A 25,233-nucleotide genomic window follows, 5' to 3' on the forward strand; every position below is an offset into this window, starting at 1 on the left:
TGCAGCCTTCGGGTAGATTTTCAAGGTCGTAAACGTCCTTATCCTCCATTGATTGTAATTCGGAATCCATTGCCTCAATCCAGTTGAGACTATCCAAATCATTTATTGCTTCTTTGTAGTTCCAGGGGTCAGGTTCCAGATGTCCGGAAGCTGAGTCTGAAGACTCTCCCAGACCAATCCACCTTTCCGGTTCTTTTGAAACCCTCCCACTACGACGAGGCTCTACAATCGTAGGAGTAGAAGTTGTATTACGTGGTGCAATATTTTCTTGTGGAGTTTTCTCTTGTGTAATTGGAACGTCATCATCTCTCATTTCTTCAAGAGTGATTACACTTCTGGGTTTTTGATTCTTAATATACTCCTCTTCCAAGAACTTTGCATTTGTGCTTACAAATACTTTGTTGTCTTGAGGACTATAGAATTCATAGCCTTTTGTTCCTTTGGCATATCCCACAAACAAACATACCTCTGTGCGAGAGTCCAATTTACTTGGATCTTTAAGTAGCACATGCGCCGGACAACCCCATATCTTGAGATGTTCTAGGTTGGGCTTACGCCCAGTCCACAACTCATGAGGTGTTTTAGGCGCTGACTTTGTAGGTAAGTTATTGTGGGTATAACACGCTGTTTCTAGCGCAAACCCCCAAAGGAATTTTGGCAACTGAGCATAACACATCATTGATCGAACCATTTCAAGAAATGTTCGATTTCTCCTTTCCGCAACTCCATTTTGTTGAGGAGTGCCAGGTGCAGTCAGTTGGGATTCAATCCCAGCTTCCGCTAAGTAGCCCAAAAATTCATCACTAAGGTACTCGCCTCCTCGATCAGATCGTAAGGCTTTTATAGTCTTACTATGACGCGTTTCTGCAAATGCCTTGAATAGTTTGAATTTTTCAAAAGATTCTGATTTGCGTTGCATCAAATAGACTTGGGCTAGTCTTGAATAATCATCAATAAAGGTGATGAAATATACATAGCCTCCCCTAGTTTGAATTTGGAATGGACCACACACATCCGAGTGAATGAGATCTAGTACTTTCTTGGCTCTATTTCCTTTGATCTTAAAGGATCTTTTGGTCATCTTGCCTTCCAAGCAGGATTCGCAAGTTGGAAAAGGGTCTAAGCTTAGTCCCTCAATTGAGCCAAGGCTCGCCAACTTTTGGATCCTTCTCGGATTGGCATGCCCAAGCCTTAGATGCCATAAGTACATATCATTCATATCATGTGGTGAAGTCTTTCTCTTGCGAGAAACAGATATGTTATTCGACTCAACAACTTGATGCGTAGAGCGTATAGTATACAAGTTATTATCCATGATACCTTGACAGATAAAATAATCATCTCTCCTTATAATGCAAGCATCATTGAAAGAAATAGAATATCCGTCAAAAACCAGTTTAGAAACAGAAATCAAGTTCCTTCTAAACGAAGGTATCAATAAAACATTGTTTAATACCAAAACTCTACTACTAGAAAAGCGAATATAAACAGCTCCCACTGCAATCGCTCCCACTCTAGTAGCATCCCCCAGATGGACAATGATCTCCCCTTCACTTAGTTTCCTTGAATCCTGCAACAAAGCGGGATCGAAACATACATGATCAGTTGCTCCCGTATCTACTACCCATTGATGGGTAGAAACAGTTGCTAAGTAAGTTTCAAGAACATGAGCTTGGTGTTTACCTTGACCATTTGGACCTTTACCCTTCTTGGGGCAATCAGGCTTCCAATGTCCCTTTTCACCACACTTGAAACACTTTCCAGTTTTTCTTGCTTTAACCTTCTTCTTGCCCTTCCTTGCCTTCAATCCCTTGGCAGCCTGCTCCGCCTTGCCATCCTTCCTAGGTCTAGTGACTTTGGAACTGGAGGCGCGGTCAACCAACATAGCTTGCTTGGCTTGGGCATAAATGCCTTCAGCGTTTTGAAGCTCAGTTAGAAGCTCAGCCAAGTTAAGGTCTTGCTTAGTCATCTCATAGTTGACTTTAAACTGTTGAAAGCTTGCCGGAAGACTTTGGAGTATTATGTCTACCTGAGAATCTGGATCAATCGATCCTCCCAAGACCTCAATTTGATTGAGATGGCGCATCATTTCAAGGACATGGTCCCTGACTGGCGTGCCCTCCTTCATCGTCTTATTCATGAGACTCCTAATCGCTAGAGATCTAGCAGATCGACTCTGAGTCCCAAAAAGAGATCTAAGGTTCTCCATGATCTCATAAGCGGATTCGTAGGAATGATGCTGATGTTGAAGCACATTTGACATAGAAGCCAAAATATAGCACTTCGCCATCTCATTGGCCTTAATCCACTTATTGTACACGGCCTTATCTTCCGCAGAAGCATTATCAGCAGGTTTTGCAGGGCAATCGGTTTCAAGCACAAACTTATAATCATCAGCGATAAGGACAATGTCCAAATTACGTTTCCAGTCTACATAGTTAGGCCCCTCGAGTTTGTTTTCTTTCAAGATCACAGATAATGGATTGAGCGACATAATTGATATTGACTGAGAAAAATAAAAGGTATCCATCACACAACCATACATGATAAAGGAATGTAAAAACCATAAAACATTCGAAAATCACATATGCTATTAAAACGCTAAATAAACAAGCACCAAAAGATGTCATGGATTATTTAGATTTAAAAAAAAAAAATCTTGGTCACAATACCGACAGATAGTCCAGAGACCATAAGAATGGCATGGCTGCCTAATATTGCCTAAGCTAGTACCATAATTCTAGTCCTCAAGAATCTTATCTTGCTTTGAATACTCCTCTAAAGAAAGGTCGCACGCCACTCAACAAGATTCTAAGACCATGGTTAACATCTTTTAAATAATGCTCATTTCGTGATAATATCGCTCCCACTGGACTCAATATTCCTTCAGAAACATGCCTTTCATTTAAAAGAACCATTTTAGTTATTCAAATCTTATGAAAGCTGTAAATATTACTAATAACATAACTCCTCTAAAGAAAGGTCGAAATGTTATATAATTTACTTCACATTTGAATACCATTTATGGAGACCATATACAACATGACTGTTCGTAATTATCGCTTAGTCATTTTTAGTTAAAATGGTTTTCATTTGATTATCATGCAAGCAAATAATTATTTAACTCACATAAGATGTAAATCACATAGGCAAATAAATTTGCACACTTTGTCACATCACATATAACCAAATAAATCATTTGATTTTAAACCACTAAGTGTCTAAAACCAAATAATTAAAATAAATCACAATTTATCCTTTCCATGAACCATGGTACTCCGGATAAAAAGGATTAAATAAAATATATATACCCCATTTGAATAAATCAAATATCTAGGGTATAAAAATTAGGTCAAGACCACACATTGGGCCTTGCCTATTAATCGGGCCATCTAAAACCCTAATTAGGGTTTTGCCCTAAAATAAAAGCAACTAGCCGCCGCCGCCTTCTAGGGATCCGCGCCGCCGTCGTCTTCATCGGGCTGCCCAGCCGCCGCCGAGCACCGGGAGTTGCCGCCGTGCCGTCAGCCACCAGCCGCCGCTGCCTCGATCTGCGTGCGGTCGAACCTAATCTACCACGGTCAACCCCCGTGGGTTTACAATAAAACGAAGAACAACAAGATTCAACAATCACGCAATATTGCAAGCATGAAAACAATCATCCATCACATTTTTCAAACATGTAGATCTACACAAGTAGAACACAATAAACATAGATCAAGAATAAACTATCATAGATCTACAATATTCTTAAGAATATTCTTATAGATCTAGAATATTCCATTTAACAACTATATAAAATAGATCTAGAATATATTCTATAGATCTTGGAGTACTCTTTTGTAGATCAAGACATTCTTCATCAATCTTGAATAAAATTCATAGATCTAGAATGTTCTTTAGCCGATCTAGAGTATTCACTTATAGATCTAAAATATTCTTCATTGATCCATGTAATTTTGAAAAAACAAGATTAAACCCACATAATCAGAGCCTAAAAGCATGGCTCTGATACCAGTTGTTGGGGATAATCGCAGCGGAAAAAGCAAAACAAATAAATCCACATAAGAATCTATTTAGGTGATTATGTGGGTCGATTCAATTTCATGCTTGAACATGTAGAAACATATAATTGCGCAATTAATCACATAATTTAAATTAAATTATGTTGTTGAATACTTACAACAATGATTCTCCAAAGAATCGAAGTGGTTTGCTACTTCTCCACGTGTAGATCTTGAAGCTTGATTATGAATGCAAGACCAAAGATCTTCTAACCTATGACCCTTAACTCTATAGATCTAAATTCCTTATGGGAGGAATCTCTTAGAAATTATAAGAATCTTGAAGGAGAAGACAAGAAAGCCAAGTGTGGAGGCTAGGGTTTGTGATAACATATGTCTCATCTCCTTACATTCTTATTTATAGAGTTTATGATGGGCTAGGTTAGGGATCTATGGGGCTTGGATTGGGCCTCCCCAATTGGACCTTCTTTACTAATTAAATTATAACCCATAATTTAATATAAGGCCAATGGAATATTTCTTGTGCCACTATAGAAGAAATATTGACCGCCCATCCAATCCGTGATTACAAGCAATCCGGGTTAACCTCTTTAATATATTATTTCCCGTGTCTAAGACTTTCTATATCCATTAATTAATTTGTAGTCTGCTATAGACTTTAAATTAATTAATATCTTTATTTCCAAGAGTTTGTCTAGTACGAGATGTATATTAAAAATATACTTTTCCTTTTCTATTTGTTCTTGGATTAAATCCAAACCGGCCGGGTTTCCGAATAATAGAACTTCTCTCGAACACCTCTTGGGGATATAGTCAAACCGCGCAGGCACACGATTCAATGTAATAATAAAACTGACACCATACTAGTTATTAATTACTACTACCCAAGATATCAGGAATATTGGGTTACGAAAAACCCGCACCTATTGATAAGTCAAAGCAGCGTATGATTAAATAACGTGTGTCCTATATTATTACAAAGATTAGGAAATATTAAATCTCCAAGACATCGTCTTACAGTAGATAGCAACAAAGACGTGTCTATACTTTAGATCCATTCAATGCTATACCACACCAGTGTCACTAGTCATTCTCAAGGTAAAGACGACTTTTCGGATGGACACTGCAACCTTTCACGATAGGTAGCCAAAGCCTATCTAGGTTGTGAAAAAGTTTTACTTCTACAAGGTACCGGTTGGGGCACCTACTGTGATGACCTGTTCCACGACCCAACCTTCAATGTAGAAGACTTAGACTGATTTTACTTTCCGGCGCTTTAATTATATAATTTAATATATAATTAAATACGGTCAATACCCATTAAAGTAAAATACACAGTGTGAAGAAAACATTTATTATTCTCATTAAATGAAGAGTGTTTACAATATACAAGAAATTTATCAAATTCAAAAACTCGAAAAATGCTTTTTAGTATATATGTTCCAACACTCAATACTTTTCCCTTTTCCCCTCGATTTATCTTATCATTACTAATCAATCAAGATCATGTTTATCACACAAGAAGATTTAGCCATCAAACACACACTACACCAACACGCCACACACACACGACACGCACACACACACACACGCCGCACACACACGCCACACACGTGTAACATATTCCCATATCCCCTTTATCCCACTTTCACTCAACCAAGATGCATGAGGGCTCAAGAAGACCGATTAATCGGTTAGAAAGAAGAGGGATCGAGTAGCAAGAAGAAGATTAATATAAGAATACCTTTTTGAGAAAAACGAACGGTAGAAACTAAGTATTAGACTCGGTTCTTCAAGATTCTTGGATCAAACTTCAATTCTTCTTCAAAAGATGACAAAAATATTGGAGAATGGAAGAAAAATTGGAGAGAGTGGGAGAGAGGAGAGGGGCGAAATTTATGGGGGCTAGGGTTAGGGGTTCTCTTATTTATAGTGCTCAACAAGATCTTTAGGTAATTAAAATAGAATATTTGGTAAGATTTTATTCTCCACAATTAAATAAATAAATATTGTGAAGTAGGGAAGAAGAATTAACAAAAATAGACTAGGGTATCAAGGCATGCAATTTTCGAAATATATGGCTCCCAACTAGCCAAGATTTTGTTTTGGTATATTTTACGGAGTAGAATAAAATATCAAGGAGCAAAATAAAATAATAAATCACCCACTTAGAGATTGGAAATAGGCGTGTAGTATGGATATATATAAGGAATGGATTTTTTTATATTAACTAAAATAAGATATGACAAGATCTCTTGAGGTATGGAAAGATTTGGTAGAATATTTAAATTCTAGGTATGGAAGGAAATCAATAAGAGATCAGTTAAAAATAAAATAAATTTCTCCTTCCCAAAGCTAGGTGATTTTCAAAAATCACCTTAATATTAATAGGGCTCGATTTTTCCCATTAAGAAATAGGGAAATAATTGGGTTTTGGATTTAATTTTGATAAATATCCCAAGAATTAAATTAAATCTGGAAAAATAAAATTCCTTCTCCAAAAGTCCAAGGGTTCGAAAATCTCACTATTTAGGTGACTAGTATTTATGGAAAATTTTCCCCAAATATTCTCACTTACCCTTAAACAAATAATTCACCTCATAATTTAATAAATCACGTGCCACTTCACATAGGCAACAAGTTTGACTTTTCAAACTTCCCGGTCAAAGAAACTCATGCAATAAATTCATTTATCAAATAATTCACATCTCACATCTCCCACGTCATCAATAATAAATTTTAGGGCTCTAAAATTAGGGTTCGGAAATTCGGGATGTTACAGCAGTGGTCTTGGCAAACAATTGAGATGGGAATCGCTTTTCAGCGTTGTGGCGATAACAAGGCAAATTGTAAGTGGCTGTGATTATCTTACATGGTTGGTTGCTTGGTTTTTCCTGACTTGTTTGTGACACTCAGAATTTCAATGGTGACATGAGAAAACCTAAGCTCTTGTCTGGTTAAACTCCAAACTGCACGAGATCAAGACCGTAAGCACTTTGCAGTTTTCTCCTTGTATTCAGATCAAATTCATGAGTAAAGTCTTGATTTGAATCTCTTGTTTCTGCAGATAGGAAATTTTCCCAAGGGTCTGAATCCACCTTCTTCGAACATGTTGTATTTCACTGGTCCTCATCTAGCTTTAGCAATTGAAATTGGAATCATCACCGGAATACTTTCTCTCACAGTAAGTTCTCAAAGATTAATGCCCGAAAATCAAGTCACAAATCATATAGTAACATTTTGCATTTGTAAATTTGTAGGAAGGGATTGCATTGCAGTTGGAAGGACATTTGCTAGTCCGAAAAACTACCAAGTTGATGGGAACAAAGAAATGATAGACATTTGGCCTAATGAACATGGCTGACTCTTGCTCGTCTTTCAACGTTATCACCGGTATATATTTCTTGATTTCCTCATCTTTAGCTATGCTTCTGTTATGCTACAGCACTGATATGATTATTTGCCTATTTCTAGGGTCATTTTCGCGATCAGCTGTGAACTAGTACAACGTTAAGGCAAATACTGTCGTCTCTTCGGGCAACAACTTCAAATATATGCCGTGATGGAAGGGAAAGTTGCAAAACTACCGTTAGCGTCGGATAAGAAAAGGGATTGATCTGTTCGGAACAAAATGAATATTCTAGTTAGTGAAAAATTTGGTGAACAATAGATTTTGACCTCAAATGAGTGAATGACTTTGTGAAACAATTTAGTTCTCGCATTTGAATTCCATGGGCATTTTAATGTCATTTTAATTTGTTTATTTTATTCTTATTTTTAGTTCAATGTCATATTAATTTGACTGAATAAAAATTTAAAATAAAGCTGAAATAATAATAATAATAATAATAATAATAAAATGAATAATATGAAAAAATCACAGAATTCCGAGCACATGAGTGCTCGGAATATTACATGACCGAAAACCTTCCTAGCACTGAATTGTGCTAGGATCCGAGCAGGCAGGCTTGGAAATTCCGAGCACTTCTGGTGCTAGGACTTCGTAAAAAGGAGTTGACCACGTTTCCGAGCACTTTTCGGGTGCTCGGAAAAAACTTGTGTTCTGCTCGGAATAAGGCTAGGAAATAATTCCTAGGGAGCAAATGGCTGGCACCCTATGTGCTCGGAAAAGTGTTCAGAAAACTCTATTTTTCCTAGCACATTGGGGTTTTCCTAGCATTTCGGTGCTAGGTAAACATGCATTTTTTTGTAGTGTTTGGGAACCTAAACCACTACAATCTGAATAGTAGTAGTTGTTAATCGAAGCTACAGAATCCAAATAACAAATCTCTCACGGTCAAACGTTAATGATATGTGAAACTTAAAAACAGAAGCACTCAAATTGATTAAAATCAAAAAATAACATCATTTCAGATCTACCTAGACGGTAATGTTACGAATAATCAACGTTTTATACACAACATATGGGGCGTTCGGTTCCCAAGATTGTATTCAGGATTAAATTTATAGTGTATTTGGTTCATGAGATTCAACCTCACAACTCAATCCTAGATAGATAATCATGGGATAATTAGTCATAGCTAACCCATATTACTAAAATAATCTCACAACTCAAGTGTAGATTGAATCTTGATATTATTTTATCTTAAAAACCGAACACCACCGTAATATATGGCTTCCACGCCACCACCAATTTCATCAAAACATAGTCATTTCTACTAACAAAGTTATAGTTTCATTCAACAAGTGATGAGCTTGATTGTAGTCGATAAAAAAACCACTCCATGACTAAAACACAACTTTTCCGGTAATACACAATTTATTAAAAATTGTTTTCTAGTCATAACTTATGTGGTCAATCTCAAAATTTTCATATCCTATAAATTAAATGATAACTTTTCCGCAACTGAATTTTCGATTTCACGACTATAATGTGCAATTCACCGCTAGATAGAAGTCAAATTAAAAATCTACTTTAATCAACATCAACACGTATAAATGTCATCTTATTATCATATAATAATGTCTGAAAAATCTGTGTAAATTCAAATCGTGTATTTTGAAAATCATAAAAAATAAAAAATCGAGTAGAAGTCAATTAAAAATTGATTTAAACCATTTCGCATACATTCCGAAAATGACATGTTATGATAAAGGGATATTGACATTTAATATCATGAAACTTCTAAAAAGTTGGGGTTTTCCATGAACTTTAAAATTGACAAATAATATTACGAAATTTACTTCGGGTTTGTTTTTTTCCAGGAATGAAAAATTCATGTTCTTTTAATAGATTGAAGAATAATTTTGAAGGGTGTACTTCAAGAAAAACTATCTTCAAAGATTGAAAAACTTGAAGTTTTCAAAATTGTTGTCGAGAAATTATGTAAAAGAAATATGTATTATAATATTATTTGTAGGAATTTTTTCATTCATGGATAAAAATAAACACGGGATAAAGTTGATGATATTATTTGTCAATTTTAAAATTTGTGAAAAAATAACTTTTTTAAAGTTTCTTGATATTTAGATGTCAATATCCGTGTGATTAATGAGAAACATCCAATTTGAAGGCGGAGGTGGTGGAGCAGAGCTTCACGCCGCCGCCCCCCAATTCTCATTAGATTCCACTCCCACTCTTTTTCTTTTTCCCCGCCACCTCTCTAATCTCTATACGTACATTAATACATATATATACATTCATTCCCCCTTTTGTATTGAGATTCTAGTAATTGTATGTATCACCTTTCTCCCTTCCTTTCCTTTCCACATTTCCCAATTGGGTTTTGGAGCACCAGAAGGCGGTGACGATTCGGAACGATGTGAATTTGAAGAAGGAAACGCTGAGGATCGATGACACTCCCGATTCCCGGCAAATATCTCGTTTCCTTCACCTATGACGCTACCGTCGCGGGAAGGTATAAAATGGATTCTTCTTCTTTTTCTCTTTTCTTCTGGTTGACGATCGATTCATCGTACTGAAGTAGTGCTTATTTAGAGATTTTGAGCTGAGTGATTGTAACTCTCTACTAATTTGCGTGTTAAATAGGTTTTGAGTTGATGCCTTAACACAGTCTCTTTGTTAACAGAGTGATGAATTGTATTGCATTCTGCTAAAGTTTGCGTCTTTGATAAATATTTGCCTACTTTTATAACTTGTACTCCCTAATTTGCCAAATGGGGTATAGTTGGTGATTGAATTTGTAGTTTTCCCTAACATTTGACACACAAGTGCTCATAGCATTTGGAAGTTGTGGAAAGTGAGATCATGTGAATTTTATAGTTTTATCTGCAGAAATAGGCTGGAATTACCTCTCCTGTTTAGAAAAACAAAAGCTCGTTGTTAGTGTATAACTTTCGAGTGTATGTTACATTTACAATGTGCTGACTAGTTCTATACTACTATTTGGATAACTAGATACTGGATGCACAGTCATGAGAATTAGCTTTATGTTTTATTGTTTTATCGATCAATCTGAATTGGGATTGCTTGTTGTATGCATCATTACAATAATTTCTTTGCAACAGAGGGTGAAGATTGTTGCTTGACTCCAATCAAAGAAAGCTTGCATCCGCTGATCAAAAGTGTATTTTGAACAAGGTTTCGCCCAGGAGTTTAAGCAACTCTCTGGAACCGGGATAGATCTCTCAATGTTTGAAATGGAAACTCTGACAATGGGTTCTCAAACTCGCAGATAACTCAGGTTGTGTTTGAGAAGGATAGAGGTGAATATCATGTAAGAGTGGTGAAGCAGATATTGTGGGTGAACGGCAAGAGAGCTATGGAATTGGAAATTCTGTCGAGGGCGAAGTTGATGCGAACGATCCTGGAAAGGAATGCGTTATATGCCTCTCTGAACTTCGAGACACTACTGTCCTCCCTTGTCGTCACATGGTACACTAACTCTTTGTTTAAGCATATTCAGAAATTTGTGACTCCATTAATAGATCAAGATTCCTCTTAATTATCTATAAAACTCACGTATATTCTTGATGGTGCAGTGTATGTGCAAAAGTTCTGAGGTTCCAAAGAAGCAGGTGCCCGATATGCAGACAGCCAGTGGAGCGCCTTTTAGAAATCAAGGTCAACAATGGAACCGATGAATAACTTAAAAGAAAAGAAAGAAAGACAGGTGATGCTGGTGTAAATTTTTTCCTTTTCTTCTTCATTGGCTCCTGGTTTGTTGGTTTTGCTTCATCTTCTTTTTCTCTTCCCACACTAGTGATGCATTCACGTAATGCATATAGACTTTACTTCTTATACTACCTGATTGCTGTCTCATCACTATGCAAATGGATATTCTATACATATTCATTTTTATCAAGAATGATGTTTAGAAGGTATACTATAGAATGTATGTATGGCTTGTTGTTTGCGAAGAAGCATTATTACACTTTGTTCTTCTACAAACTTTCTTATTATCCTGATTCTTAGTTAGTTGCATCTTTATCTCACTCTCTAGTCTTTTCGAGCAACATAACACTCTGCTATTTATTTTCTGGAAATGTAATGTAAATTATGTGCGATGATAAGGGCAGCCATAAAGGTGGGCTCTCCTTGCTTTCTTATTCACTGCATTGTTGTGTAAATTGTACTAGTTGGTATATCTGTTTTTGTCCTTACATTATTACATAGTACATGTATTTGGTGATCTACAATTAAATATGCATAAGCAAGTTGTTGCTGTGGGGTTGGTTGGTTGTGCGTTTTGCATTTGCATTTACAGATTCTTCAGGAAGTGATTTCTTTTACTTTTTTATCTTTTTGAGAAATTGGTGGTTGGTCTACACAAAATTCTTTCTAGTTGGCTGTGGGGTGGGTTGGTCTCTGAACCATTGGTTTCGGTTTGGATTGTTACCGTGGGACTCCTATATGGTTTGGTTCCCGCTCCATTTTTTGAACTGGAAATGCAGGTTCCGGTTTTAGTTTGAACTGAAACGCAACACAACGGCCAGTCCCTCTATGTGGCTTGTTACTTTGTTAGTATATATAAATATATACCCTCTCCTCTGTCCCATAAAATATTCTTCTTTTTCCAATTTCTTCCGTCCCATAAAAATAGTCCACTTCCAATTTCGGTAAGTTTTTCTCTCTAGTGAACTTCATTCTCCACCAACAATATCCCATCACTTTTTTTTATCTCTTTTCTATTTTATCAATTTTGCATTAAAAATTATGTTGTCCCCAAAGTCGATATTTTTAGTATATTACTATGATTTATTTTTATAGTTGTTAAGATTGGATTTATTTTTCATATATATTAGGATTTGATTTATTTTCTATAATTGTTAGGATTTGATTTATTAATCATATATGTTAGGATTTGATTTAGATTTGTTTTATATCATAGGATATCTTTTTGTATCCACGCATATTATAAATATGTATGGAATAGCTGATCAAAATCAAATATATCATTCAACGTCCGTCTCTGCTCTCTTCCTCTGCTGTCTTTATATCAATGGGCATTCGAAAAGCCTAATTTGGATAGGCAATTCAAAATCCTATCAAATGATGCTTTATTGAGATGTGAAGTCTCTCAATGAAGCACCAGTTGATAGGCTTTTGCTCGTCTATCTACCAGTATTAGATCACTCAAACAAATATGTAAACAAAAGCTGCGAAACCCTATTTGAGGCCCAACTGTTTTGAAAACTAATGAGGAATGGGAATAAGATTTATCTTATTTCTCAATAAATAGACCTCTCTATAGGACTCTTTAGAATCCTAGTTGGAGGATCCAAATACTGCATGATACGATAATCTTTGTATTTGATCGGCCAATTTTGTGCCCTTGTAGGGTAATCGTTCGCTTGGCGCTGGATTTGTCCCGTTGGGCTAGACTCGTGGTGGTTGATTGAGGAGTTGCGGGTGGAGGGACGGGCGGAAGCTCCATCATGTTCTACTCCTCTTTTGAGCATTTATCGTTCACAGGTTTTATGACCGGGGTAAATTGTGGTATATGTTTTTTTTAAATGATGTCTAAAAATATATCCAAAATTTGTAAATTAGCTGCAGTTTAATTTAATAAACTTAATTTTTAGTACTGTTTTTCAATAGCTCATATTGTCTTGAGTGATCTTACTAATACGGTATACCACGCTTCATAGCCATTTTGTTTATTTTAGAAATTCATCTGCGGGATTATGACTATTGAATAGGTGATGGGATTCATGGAATTTAATTAGTTGGAGAGATGCAGGTTTATTCGTAAAAGAATTGTGATGCATGATCATAACAAGCATTTCATGTGATTCAACCTCAATATTCTCATGATAAAAGTCGAGTTTGTGATAGAAAATTCTTGTATTTTGGTAAATGCTGAAGAAATTGGTTTTAACATTGATAGTAACTAGTACTTCATCTCTTCCACAATAAGAGTTTTGAGTCCCACTTCTTTTTTACTATTAAGTAGGTCTCACATTCCACTACCTCACTTTACTCACATTTTATTATTATAAAACTAATACTCTTTCCGTCCCTAAAAATTTGTCACCTATTTCTTTTTCGTCTTTCGTCTGTTCCTAAAAATTTGTCACCTTTCACTTTAGTGGACCCATTTTCCACTAACTCATTTCCACTCACATTTTATTATAAAACTAATATATAAAAGTAGGACCTACGTGCCACTAACTTTTTCAACTCACTTTCTATTATATTTCTTAAAACCCGTACCAGGTCAAATGGTGACAAATTATAGGGAACGGAGGGAGTATAAAACTACAAATATTTCGTTACATATAGCCTGTAGGATTTGAATTCAAATCTCTACACTAAATAGAATATTTGCAATTACAAATACAAAGATTTCATTGATAACAGTACTTTTTTTCTCTTTCTTACTTTACTTTATTTTATCCTCTCTATGTTATTAACTTTTTATTTTATTCTCTCTATTTTTTTTTCTTATTTTTTTATCTATTTATTTAACACATTCAATAGCTCTTTCTTAAACTCCATGTAGAAAGTTTCGCTATTTGACTATTTTGAAATACATGTATCAGTATTCAAGAGTAGTTCCAAATCTAATTAACAAGCCATAGTGCAATATACACGAAGGCAATAGGTCACCAACATAGAGTTAGTAATTTATTATCAAGGTCAAGCAGAGTTATCGTTGATAATCCATTGCAATAATTAACAGTCATACTATTTATCTAATCCATCAATAATGCAATTAAATTACAATGATCACATTACGCAATTGCCGTGATGATAATTAGCTAATCTATCAATGATAGTAACCAAATTGCAATTAATCAAGACAACTCAAGAAAAGTTATACCTATTGGAAAGTGGTGGATGATAGTATCCAATTATTTCAATGACAAGGCAATCATAATTGACAAGACTGGGAAATGAAGCGGATATTCGAGATTAAGACTCAAATTCAAATAGAGAGTTTTTTTTTTTTATCACAGCTAATTTTTCCATCTACTACCCATGAAATTTCAATTTGTGGCTTCTCCAGATACTCCCAATGTTAATCACATATCACATGCTTCATCTCCAATTCCAAATATACATCAAGTATCTAAAGAGGATTGTTTACACTGTATAGTAGATTAAGTTGACAATAATAAAATTGGAAGTTGAAGCAATATATGATCAAACAAGCTAAATATTTTATAATTGTTTTTATGAAGAAAAAAATAGTAGCTGCATAGTCAGTCCCAAATATCAATCAAAATGAGATATGGAGAAACTCACCAGCCTTGGTTGTTCTATCTTCTATGCAAAGCAATCTTTTAGCTGCCTATAGATTGTCAACACTCATCTACTTCCATCCTTGAGCTGCTGTTCCTGTCACCTAACTCACCACACTACCATTTCAAGTCACTGCATCTCTTCTCCCCACTCACTTCATTACTACTATAAATTACAGCTTCAATGAGTGTTTCATCATCCATCTTCGCCTTCCTCCAATACCTCATTAAGTCGAAGCAACAAGATGACTCAGCTACTCATCCCGTTCCCGGTTCCCTTCGTCTTCCTCTTGTGCTGCACCCTTGCTGCTGCACAGTCCCCCGCAGCAGCCCCTGCACTATCCGTGCCAGCTACCGTGCCAGCTACTGTGGCAGCTAGCCCTGCGCCGACTGGGCCACCTAGTGTGATTTCCATCCTCAAGAAGGATGGAAGGTTTGGTCTTTTTATCAAACTTCTGCAGACCACCAAAGTTGCAGATAACATTGAGTCTCAGCTTCTTGATTCAAGTAATGGCCTCACCGTTTTCGCCCCGACAGACAGTGCCTTCTCCAACCTTAAAACTGGCACTCTCAACTCCTTCACTGATGAGCAGAAGACGGAACTGGTGCAGTTTCATGTCCTGACTAGCCATATATCCCCATTGCAGTTCCAGACAGCCAGCAATCCTCTGCGCACACAAGCCGGGGGGAGCACAGAACTGCTGGCAATGAACGTGACTGCATTCGGAAGTGTTGTGAATATTACAACTGGAGAGACAAACACAAGTGTGTCCAACACACTATTTGATGACAACCAGCTAGCTGTGTATCAGGTGGATAAAGTGTTGCTTCCGATGAGATTTTACGTACCTCTGCCACCACCGCCTCCACCACCACCTTCGCCAAAGAAACTCTCTCCCAAGGCTTCGCCGGCATATGTTGCACCAGTGGATTCTTCAGCTGAAAAATGCCTATCCAAAATTGCGATATATGCGACGGCCTGTTTCATGTTAGTACTGGCAGCATTTCCATGATGAGTGCAAGAACAGATGCTGTTGGGATATCTATTATTAGAATGTGTTTCTTGTATTCTGGATTGCTGTGATTTCCAAGAGTTGTTGTATGTTACATTTAAGAGTGATTTGATTTGCAACACATTGTGTCTCTGTATATTTTGCACATGTGACAGTATAACATACGAATTTCAAGAACAATAGATTTGCATGATGCTGAAGGTAAAGGTTACAAACATAAATCAAAAAAATATTCACAGAAAACTCACCAGCCTTAGTTGTCATATCTTGTGTGCAAAGCAAAGTTTGAGTTGCCTGAAGATATGTCAAACTCATCTTCCCACCTTAAACAGCCAATTCTACCACCTAACTCACCACACCACTATCTATCTCAGAGGTGTGCTCCCTTGAACCATTTTACCATGCTCCTGATTCCATGAAACTGCTGCAGAGCACAAGAGAAGCAAACAACAAGAAAGTAGATCCGGTACAATTCCATGTGCCTCAGTCACAGTTTGAGAGAAAACACAATCGTTTTAACACACTAACTAATAATTCTATGTCCTCCCTTACAATATGTTTCATGTATTCTGCAACGTTCTGATTTAGAATAAGAATCACAAACATCCCAGTTCCAATTTGATTTCCCATATGTGCTTAAACTGCAAGTTGTGGGCATCAGAAACAAGTCACCCTAACTAAAATTCATTCAGCAGATAAAATACTTCTCTCATAATAATCAAATTAGCTTTACAGTACTTTTCACCCTGAATGTGGAAATAAGTTCCTGGAAAACACAACAGCGGTAACAAGAACGTATAAAATGCAAGAAAATATTCGGTCGAACAACTTCTGAAGTAGGGAATTTGGAGGAAGAACACACAGATGTCTGAGCTTCAGCAGTTTCCATCATCAAGATTTTATTTGTAGACCAAGTAACAACTCAAGAAGTTCTTGACATTTTTCTTTGATCAATTGTTATAAATACAGTTTGACATTGTCATTTGATTGTATATATTTTCTAAGTTACTAAATTTATGCACTGATAACCATTTAGAGAAGGCTTCCAGGCTACAAGAATTGGTGAACTACACACCTATTCAGGGTTAGAATCAAAAACCTCCAAATCCACCAGGAAAACCTCCTTGGGAACGGAAGGTAAATCGTTGCCCCCCTCCTCCAAAGGGATTAAAGCCTCCACCACCCATATTCATCCCCATGCCATCAATATCTTCACCAGTATCATATCTCGTGCGCTTATCCTCATCTCCCAAAACCTGCATGTTATAAACTTAGCAAATAGTTGGAACATTAAATTGAGAAAGCATTGGTGCATCAATGTTATCCCCATAGGCTCAAAAATGAATTGAACACAAAAATCTCAAACAGAAAGCAATGTAACATGGGGAAGATAATCCATGATATTAGGATATTTGGCCTTTGTCGGGTTGTGGATCATTTTGATCAGTATCACTCCAAAAATAATCAGTCATGGGCACAAGTCAATGGTGAACCACCATGTCTCCATAGAACGACAAATGAGTTAAATGGTTAGTAATGGAGTGTTACAAATAATCTAATAAGAGCCAACCTCATAGGCAGTTGCTATTTCCCGAAATTTGTCTTCTGCTTCTTCCTTATTGTCCACATTCTTATCAGGGTGCCATTGCAAGGCAAGCTTCTTGTAAGCTTTCTTAATCTCTGACATTGATGCAGTTCTAGAAACTCCTAAAATCTTGTACCAGTCCTTCCGTTGGCTCAACTTCAAGGATTTTACAGCCCTTACTAAAGCTCTACGAATATTCATATCCTGTGCAAAGCTAGTGATCAAATTAGTCTAACAAGTTCTTGAAAAAGCATTTCTAAAGGAAAAGAACTTCAAAGAAGTACAGATGAAATACTCTAACACCATTACTAAAGAAGTACCAGTAAGAACTTTAGAAATGGACCCATTGCTTAGAGAAGCATACACCACTCGTGCAAAAAGAAAATAGCTTTAGAGATGTACAGATTGAGAAATCACAAGCATCCATATACAAGCACATCTAGTTATGCACTTTCTAACAAATTAAATTAATACTTGGAAGTGTTAATCAAACAAAACTTCTAAAAACGTAACATGGCCTAAGCCCTTGGAGTCGATCAGCACCAAGAGAGATTAAATTTGATAGTTCTAGCTAAGAAAGTCAGTAACTAACCCGAGGTGACTTCTCTACTGCTGATCTTAGGTCAGCCACAGCTCCTTCCCAATCTTCTATCAAAAGCTTTGCCTCTCCTCTCTAGGAAGAATGGTCAAAAGTCCAAACAGAAAAGGAGAAATTAGATCAAGTGCAATAGTTCCACTTCAGGCAGCAACTGCTCAATAGCATTCTAACAAGACTTCAAATTTAAAACAGAAAAGAACGAAAGATACGTACCTGGACTAGTGCTTGAACTAAATCTCCATCAAGTTCAAGTGCTTCTGTGCAACTTGTCACAGCATCATCTCCCCTACCAAGTTTCACCTGAACCTTGCACAATCCAAGGTGAAGATGCACATTATGATAAGAATGGTTTGGGTCCAAAGCAAGAGCTGCTTTATATTCCTCTGTGGCCAATTGTAGCTTACCATTGCTTGCATAATCCTCTGCCTGCATGAGATATACCATTATCCAGTTTTTAGATGAAATGAAAATAACACCATCTTAATGTGGCACAATCAAAATGAATAATTAAATTAACCACTTACACTTTTAGTTTTTTTAAGGAGGCTTTTCAATTTAAAATATGATCTCTTCAGTTCTGCATGCTCAGGGTCTAGACGAAGTCCCTTTTGGTAATGTCTAAGAAAGAAATACATGAGATGGGAAAAACATAGATAAGACTTCCAAGTCCTTACGTAATAGCAATGTCGTGATCAGAACACACCTAATAGCAATGTCATGATCAGCTAAGTAATAGTAGGCATTGCCACGTAAGTGCAAAGCCTCTAAATTGTCCTCATCTTCTTTGAGAATGTATCCTGAATTGGATATGGCACTTGAATAATCTTTAACAGCTATCAACGATCTCACTTTAAGGAGTTTGGCCTGCAAGATAAGATGAACCCAGTGGCCATCACTAATGAAGAGAACCTTTGCTCAGGGAATAAAATTATTATTCAGCTACGTAGACTAACGAATTACTGACCTTGGAGCATTCTGGAGAGAAAACCAGAACAACTTTTTCAAGATATTCCAGTGCTTTCGTATAGTCTCCAGATTCAAAAACTTGTTTCGCTGAATCTAAGGCACTCTGAGCTTGATATAACTGAGAAAGCTCCTTCTCTGCTGCTGAATTGCCAGGTTGCACATCCAGAAATATTCTGTAGCTTTCCTCAGATTCTCCATATCTACACAAGTCAAATATCATCTCAATGGTATGAACTCTCAATATTGGGAGAGAGAACTAAATAAACCCACCCAATACCTAACAAATACAGTGATAGTGTACTTGAATATTTTCAAACCTCTCTTAGTGACAAATATTTGTTAAGTGAACATGAAATACTCCTATGGCTGTCCCTTTATTGACAATAGTAGAGATTTTGTTTGTTAACACACACAGAGGACAGATCCTTAAAGTTGAAGCAAAATAAACCTGCAGAGTTGACGTAGAATGGATGCCCGATGCCAATATGCTTCTGAGAGTGCTGGATCTGCCTCTATAGCAGCATTAAGATGAGCAAGGGCTTCACTGTATTTCTTCACTTTTACACTCTCTGAAACTCTCTCAAACAGAGCAGCAGCATCACCAGTTTTTCCATCTATAATTTGAATAAATATGGGAAGCATAGGAGCTACTTTAGTTCCATACAATGTCATTGAGGTGTTTATTATTTTCTGAACTTCACAATTATACTACTACTATACTGTAGTTGTTAACTACGCACCATATAAATCAGTTGTTAAAGTGACAAACGAAGCAGAGACAAAAACGAAATGCATCTCAGAGTCAGAGAGATCTACACAATTTGCTCTATTCCATGACTATTACATTGCAAAGAATTAAACGAGGAAATTGAATGATCAGTAGAAGTTACCAACGATGAGCTGACAAGAAAGCACGAAATTCAGAATAATCACTGTGTATATGAATCCTCTATCAAAACCGCATGGATTTGCCGCCATCTCAGTGCTCAAACAAATTGATGAATCATAGAGAGAAATTCTCGAGTTTGATTATGGATTTTATTTAGCACATTAATAAAACGGTAAATTAACATTGGCTGCATGGGCATTCCACATGTAACGTCAACTATAGCCAATCGGAAACTGCCACGTCTGGTGTCATTTGGTATGTCAGCGATTCTAGCTGTTATGGTTTGAATTCTGTTACGTTGTAGATTAAATTAATTAACACTTCTATTACGTTATCCATTAAATTGATCAAACCGAACACACCATATACTCCCACACAACTTAAATTACACGTTTCCCTTCAATTAATAGATTATCCGATTATGAGTTTAAAATCAATAAATCTTATCAAAACTATTTCAAAATTTTTGTTGATCAATCTGGTTGATTTTTCTAGTTTTATTTTACCTGGTATATCGATTTTATAGACCATGCAATATAAATCATAATGTTGTTAAGCATTAAGATTTTTTATGATATCGGGATTATGTTAAAAGTTTTATTTTTTTATCATTTCATGATTTGTGCATTCCAAATTATACTATGATAGATTGATCATTAATTTCAAATACGTTTCGATAGAGAGGAAAAGTTTTTCGTATTGTTCCTCTTTACTATTCTCGCTTCTTTTTTATGATAGCTTTAATTGAATATTCCTTTGCCAGCCTGAATCTAGCCTTTCATGATGCTTTTTTATAATATTTGTGGCTATAGTTCCCCTATTTCTCTTCGAGTAATATTTTATCAAAGTGTATGTAAAAGCTTTTTCACACATGTACGAATCTGAATGATTCAAAATAGATGGAGAAATACAAATCTGAATGATTGACTTAGATCAAGAATTAATTATACAAATAGGTATATAGAACACCAGTAACCATTTCTCTCTTCCGCAAAACATGAAACAAATAAAGAAAAACACACACTGTGACACACGTGTGCCTATCAGTAACACAGCATCAGCACTTTCATTGAAGCAAAGCACACATAGCAGCAGAACCTTCATTTCTTCAAGACACTGCAAGCAAGCACATCTTTTTGTAAGCATTATTATCTCTTTAAGCAAGAAATGTTATCATCTTAAATCTGGCCACCGGTTCCATCAGTTATGGGATGCTAATCTTAAAGAGAGTGGAGGAGTTCCAACGAATCACTATAAAAACTTACTTGTACAGATAGGCTGCTATTCCAAGGATTATACACAGCAAAATGATGTCGATGCAGAAGTTTCGACTAGACCTTAGCTGCAACAAGAACAAAAGCACATCAAGAAGAGTAGAAATTGCAAAGTCAATCCCATGCTACACAGTCAGACAACAGGATGCTTCTTAGATGTTGGGATATCCCAGACATTGGACAATCCATACGTACGATGATGGGGAACACACTCGCGTTGGTTTAAACAGCTCGTGATTGTTTGATGACCAATATCTTCTATGGTTTACTCAAAAAGAACATGCACATATTAAAGAACTTGAAAGTAAATCACCTGATTAACAGTGTGCTTCAATCTGACATTGGTATTTTTCAGATCAGATGTTGCCTTGTCCACCTGTAAGCAATCAATTGCAAAGTTATGAGTTCTCTCACCCAAAGTCAAATTGAGCCGTACTGGCAATTAGTCAAAAACACAACCTACAATTCTCTCTGACAAAGTCAAATAGAAATTAGTGCTCAACTGACAAATGAAAGTACTATCTGAGCTTCAAGTACACTCTCGAATCACCATACAAAGGTGTAATTGCGCTGAGAGCTTTGTGGTAGGAATTCCCAGCAAACCATATACATGTTTTCATCTAGTAAAATTTATATACTTTTTCATGGGCCATGGAGTAACCTTGATTCTTGATTGAATATTTTATTTTAGTAAGCAATAGAGAGGAGTGATGTCTACAAAGCATTTGAACACACAGTGTAATGTTGGATATGTTTACACGTCTACAAATATGGAGGGAAGAGGAGATGCTGATAGGCAACGGAAAACATGTGCCATGGAGAATAAAATTACTCAAATCTTGCACACCAGTCATATGTTTGTATTGAATTTCTAACCTTTGTGTCAATCTCATCCATCAGAGGAACCTGCCTATCCAATTCCTGCAACAAATTGTATGGAATTTGAGATTATTGTAGAGTAGGCAATTGGCAAACAACCAAAACAAAAGTATCAGATATCAACAAGTAAAGAGAACACCCATAGAATTAGAAAGGTAACCTCATTCATATCTTGGGCCATGTTTTTCAGTGTACCCAAACCTTCTGCTATGACATCCAAACCTTGGTCCTGCATTATGATTTAGATGATACTATTGTTGAAATAATAATACAACAAATTGTTGAAAGCCTCCTCTAAAATAACACTAGACTGCGCATTTTCAGAAAAGCACATGCCTGATTCATTTTCCGCATCTCATACTCTTGCCTGAATTGACTTGATTCTTCTGTATTCTGAAAGTATTCATTGTCGAACTTTCCATCTAAAATTCAGCATCAACAGATAGTCAACAAAGCCCAAATAAGCTCCATCAGAACCAGAAGAGATTGCACACAGAAACATGAAGTTGAATACAATGGATATCGATCTGGAAAAGAAACCTGAATCAAATTTTATTTCTGTACGAGGAGCTGAAGCTGATGTTCCCCAACCCCCAGATGATTTGGGTGGTGCTGCAGACCCATCCGGTATGGCTTGGATCCTATCAGGCAAGACATGGACCAGATCGTTACGGGCAGTGAGTTCTTCTGTTGAAAGTCCTTTAACCTGAAATGAACACCAACATAATTAATTATTTCACAAACTTTAAAATGTGACATGAATGATGAAATTATTTATCATCTAGAACAAAACACGGGCTGAAGTGTAAATGTGTCATAAACTACAACATTTTAAAGAGACCAAGTAGCTACAACATGACTGTAAAATGGTATCTCCAGCCCAGGGAGTGTGTGAGACCAGGTTGCATCAGTTTTGCAAAATGAAACAAGAACAAAAATAAATACTCATAAGGTTTCAATTCAAATTTCCCAAAAAAACAGACGATTTAAATCAGTAGTTTGACTTAACACCAGCTTACTTACATTAAAACCCCCCATATATGATAGCTCGCAATGAACTAAAACAGAACCCTGGGGTGACACCTCTAATTCAAAAAATTTAGATCAGGCCAAAACACCACACACCAATGTTCAGTACCCACCTTCTCTTGGAAGTTGATACTCAAAGAAAACTCATGATGGAGTGTTTCCAGATACAATAGAATGGCACAAGTAAGCTATTGACTCGATGGCAACATCCATTTGGCATTTTAAATTGGACATCAGCCAGTTCATCAGTTCTAGACTTCTGGCATTCCAACAATCATGGTCTTGAAATCGTGAACTTAGGGCACGGTGCCACAACGCACAAGTAGTGATTAACATGTAAAGTGAATAAACAACCAAATTGCTACCGTCCCTATCTGCTATTCACTACCCCCTCCATCCCCCAATGTAGTTAAAATCATGAATTTAGGGCACAGTGCCACAAGGTACTCCAGCCATCCAGCCATCAGTCCATCACCGTCTTGAAATCATAAACTTAGGGCTCGATGCCACACGGCACAAGGATGATAAGATGATTAGAATGTAAAGTGAATAAATAACCTAATTGCTACTGGCCCCATCTGCTATTAACTACTACACATGTTTGTTTCTCAGCTCAAGTTGCCAAATCCCAATGTAGAATCAGCTTCCTATGAACAAATTGTTCACATACCGCCGATTCAAGCAACTATAACAAAATGGGTTTCGACTTAAAAACCTTTATCAACAATGCAGGCTATACTTTTATCTCAGCGACTGATAATTACACTAAGAATTTAACAAGGAAATCCTTAATTTCAATAAAGGTTAAATTTGACAGCGTGAAGGAATGAGATACTATGAGAGGTTCTAGAAAAATTCAATCCAATGATCCACCAAATCGCACAATGAATCATGAGCTTTCACTTCAAAACAAACGAAATAAGAAACTGATGACATAAAATGACAAATTAAGTGAACCCTAAAGAGAATATCCAGACAGAAATTAGGATGAGCAGAACCTTGAACCTTCTTAACAGCTAATCGCTGCAATTTTGGGACTTCTTCAAGCAACCTGGCCTTGGTCCTTCGAAGCTCGGCGTTGATCGCTACAGCCGATGCCCTACTCTTCTCATTGGCAGCTGTCTCCGCTTTCTGCCATGATAAATTAAAATCAAAATCTCGAAAATTCAGTCAACGTGAGTAAAAGTGAGTAGTCGAAATTAGTCAAACCTGGAGGGCTTCCTCGATGTCAGACTCTACAGCGGCGTAGAGGCGGGCGAAGGCGTCCTCGCCGGAGATGGCGGAATCCTTCTGCGAGACATCGTATTTGTCGTACTTCTTGCAGATCGCATCGACACGAGTTAGTAAATCAATGACGCTCATCTTTTGACCTCTGTTACACTCCGAATTCCCCTTCTGTTGTTCAAATCTTAAAGCAGAGACAATGAGATGATAGAGATACAGGGAGAGAAGGGGACAAAATAACAGAGGTTTTCCTTATTTTAATTAATACTTCTACGAACAGCTGTAAGCAGACCCAATTTTTATTTATATTTGCAATGATTAATTTTAGCTCCCTATTTCACCACAGCCCATTTTCTTTTCTTTTACCTTATCAATTTTATTAATCGGATTTCACTTTTTTAACTAATTTCTCAATTCTGTAAGTATTCATGCTTGAAAATCCAAGAGCAATAAAAGCATCCGTATCATCGTCTCGATGCTCGGTCTCATCTCGGCGAGATGAGCCAGCATCGGGATGGCGATGCAGCCCTTTCGTCGCGTCGCGTGTCCCTCCGAGACGATGAAGCTGACGAGCTCTGGCGCAAGGCGTGACGCAATAAATAACTTTTTTTAAAAAAAAATTAAAATTTAAAATTTTAAAACTATAATATTACCGTTTGAATTTATTTTTATTTTTTTTATTTTTTTTATTTTTTCTATAAATACTCTCATTACCTCTTTCATTTTACACACAAACACACTATCTCTCATCTTTTTTTCTTCTCATCACTATCGTCCCTCCGCCTTGAGGTATGGGCAAACGCAGGGATTAACCCAAATTAGGGAGAATATTCTAGAGGAACACACTCCGGAAAACCTTCCGACCGAAGCTAGAAGAGGTGGAGGCGGAGGAGGACGAGGCCGTGGAAGCTCCGCTAGTCGCGAATCCGAAAATGAGGAGGAGGACCTAAGCCGTCATCCATACAGCTCCGCGGAGACGATGACTCTGTTCGACGCTTGGATCAGCACGTCGTACGATCCCATCATCGGGAATCAACAAACCCACAAGTGTTTTTGGGATAAGGTCATCGACGTATACAACGA

The 25,233-nt window shown here is 36.8% G+C and overlaps 3 protein-coding genes and 1 pseudogene across 3 annotated transcripts; 2 read left to right on the forward strand and 2 right to left on the reverse strand.

The window, feature by feature from the left end:
- Positions 1 to 10,645: 10,645 nt before the first annotated feature.
- On the forward strand, positions 10,646 to 12,176 carry LOC125194591 (annotated as a pseudogene).
- Positions 12,177 to 14,879: 2,703 nt separating this feature from the next.
- LOC125202009 (fasciclin-like arabinogalactan protein 12) lies at positions 14,880 to 15,827 on the forward strand. The gene has a single exon (XM_048100320.1). The coding sequence runs from the start codon at positions 14,939 to 14,941 to the stop codon at positions 15,704 to 15,706; it is 768 nt and encodes a 255-aa protein (XP_047956277.1). The 5' UTR covers positions 14,880 to 14,938; the 3' UTR covers positions 15,707 to 15,827.
- Positions 15,828 to 16,797: 970 nt separating this feature from the next.
- Positions 16,798 to 19,833, reverse strand: LOC125194597 (dnaJ protein P58IPK homolog). Its single transcript, XM_048092853.1, has 9 exons — positions 19,746 to 19,833; positions 19,304 to 19,505; positions 18,854 to 19,055; positions 18,593 to 18,753; positions 18,414 to 18,507; positions 18,103 to 18,315; positions 17,884 to 17,964; positions 17,277 to 17,495; positions 16,798 to 16,962 (listed from the first exon to the last, which is right to left on the reverse strand). The coding sequence occupies exons 1-9, from the start codon at positions 19,831 to 19,833 to the stop codon at positions 16,798 to 16,800; spliced, it is 1,425 nt and encodes a 474-aa protein (XP_047948810.1).
- Positions 19,834 to 20,644: 811 nt separating this feature from the next.
- Positions 20,645 to 24,408, reverse strand: LOC125202715 (syntaxin-71-like). The gene is made up of 9 exons (XM_048101161.1): positions 24,136 to 24,408; positions 23,932 to 24,057; positions 22,438 to 22,603; positions 22,234 to 22,319; positions 22,058 to 22,126; positions 21,895 to 21,939; positions 21,332 to 21,394; positions 21,010 to 21,086; positions 20,645 to 20,860 (listed from the first exon to the last, which is right to left on the reverse strand). Exons 1-9 carry the CDS (start codon positions 24,286 to 24,288, stop codon positions 20,845 to 20,847), a joined length of 801 nt encoding a protein of 266 aa, XP_047957118.1. The 5' UTR covers positions 24,289 to 24,408; the 3' UTR covers positions 20,645 to 20,844.
- Between the last annotated feature and the right edge of the window lie 825 nt (positions 24,409 to 25,233).

Source organism: Salvia hispanica, chromosome 1, assembly GCF_023119035.1.
Source record: "Salvia hispanica cultivar TCC Black 2014 chromosome 1, UniMelb_Shisp_WGS_1.0, whole genome shotgun sequence".
NCBI lineage: Eukaryota > Viridiplantae > Streptophyta > Magnoliopsida > Lamiales > Lamiaceae > Salvia > Salvia hispanica.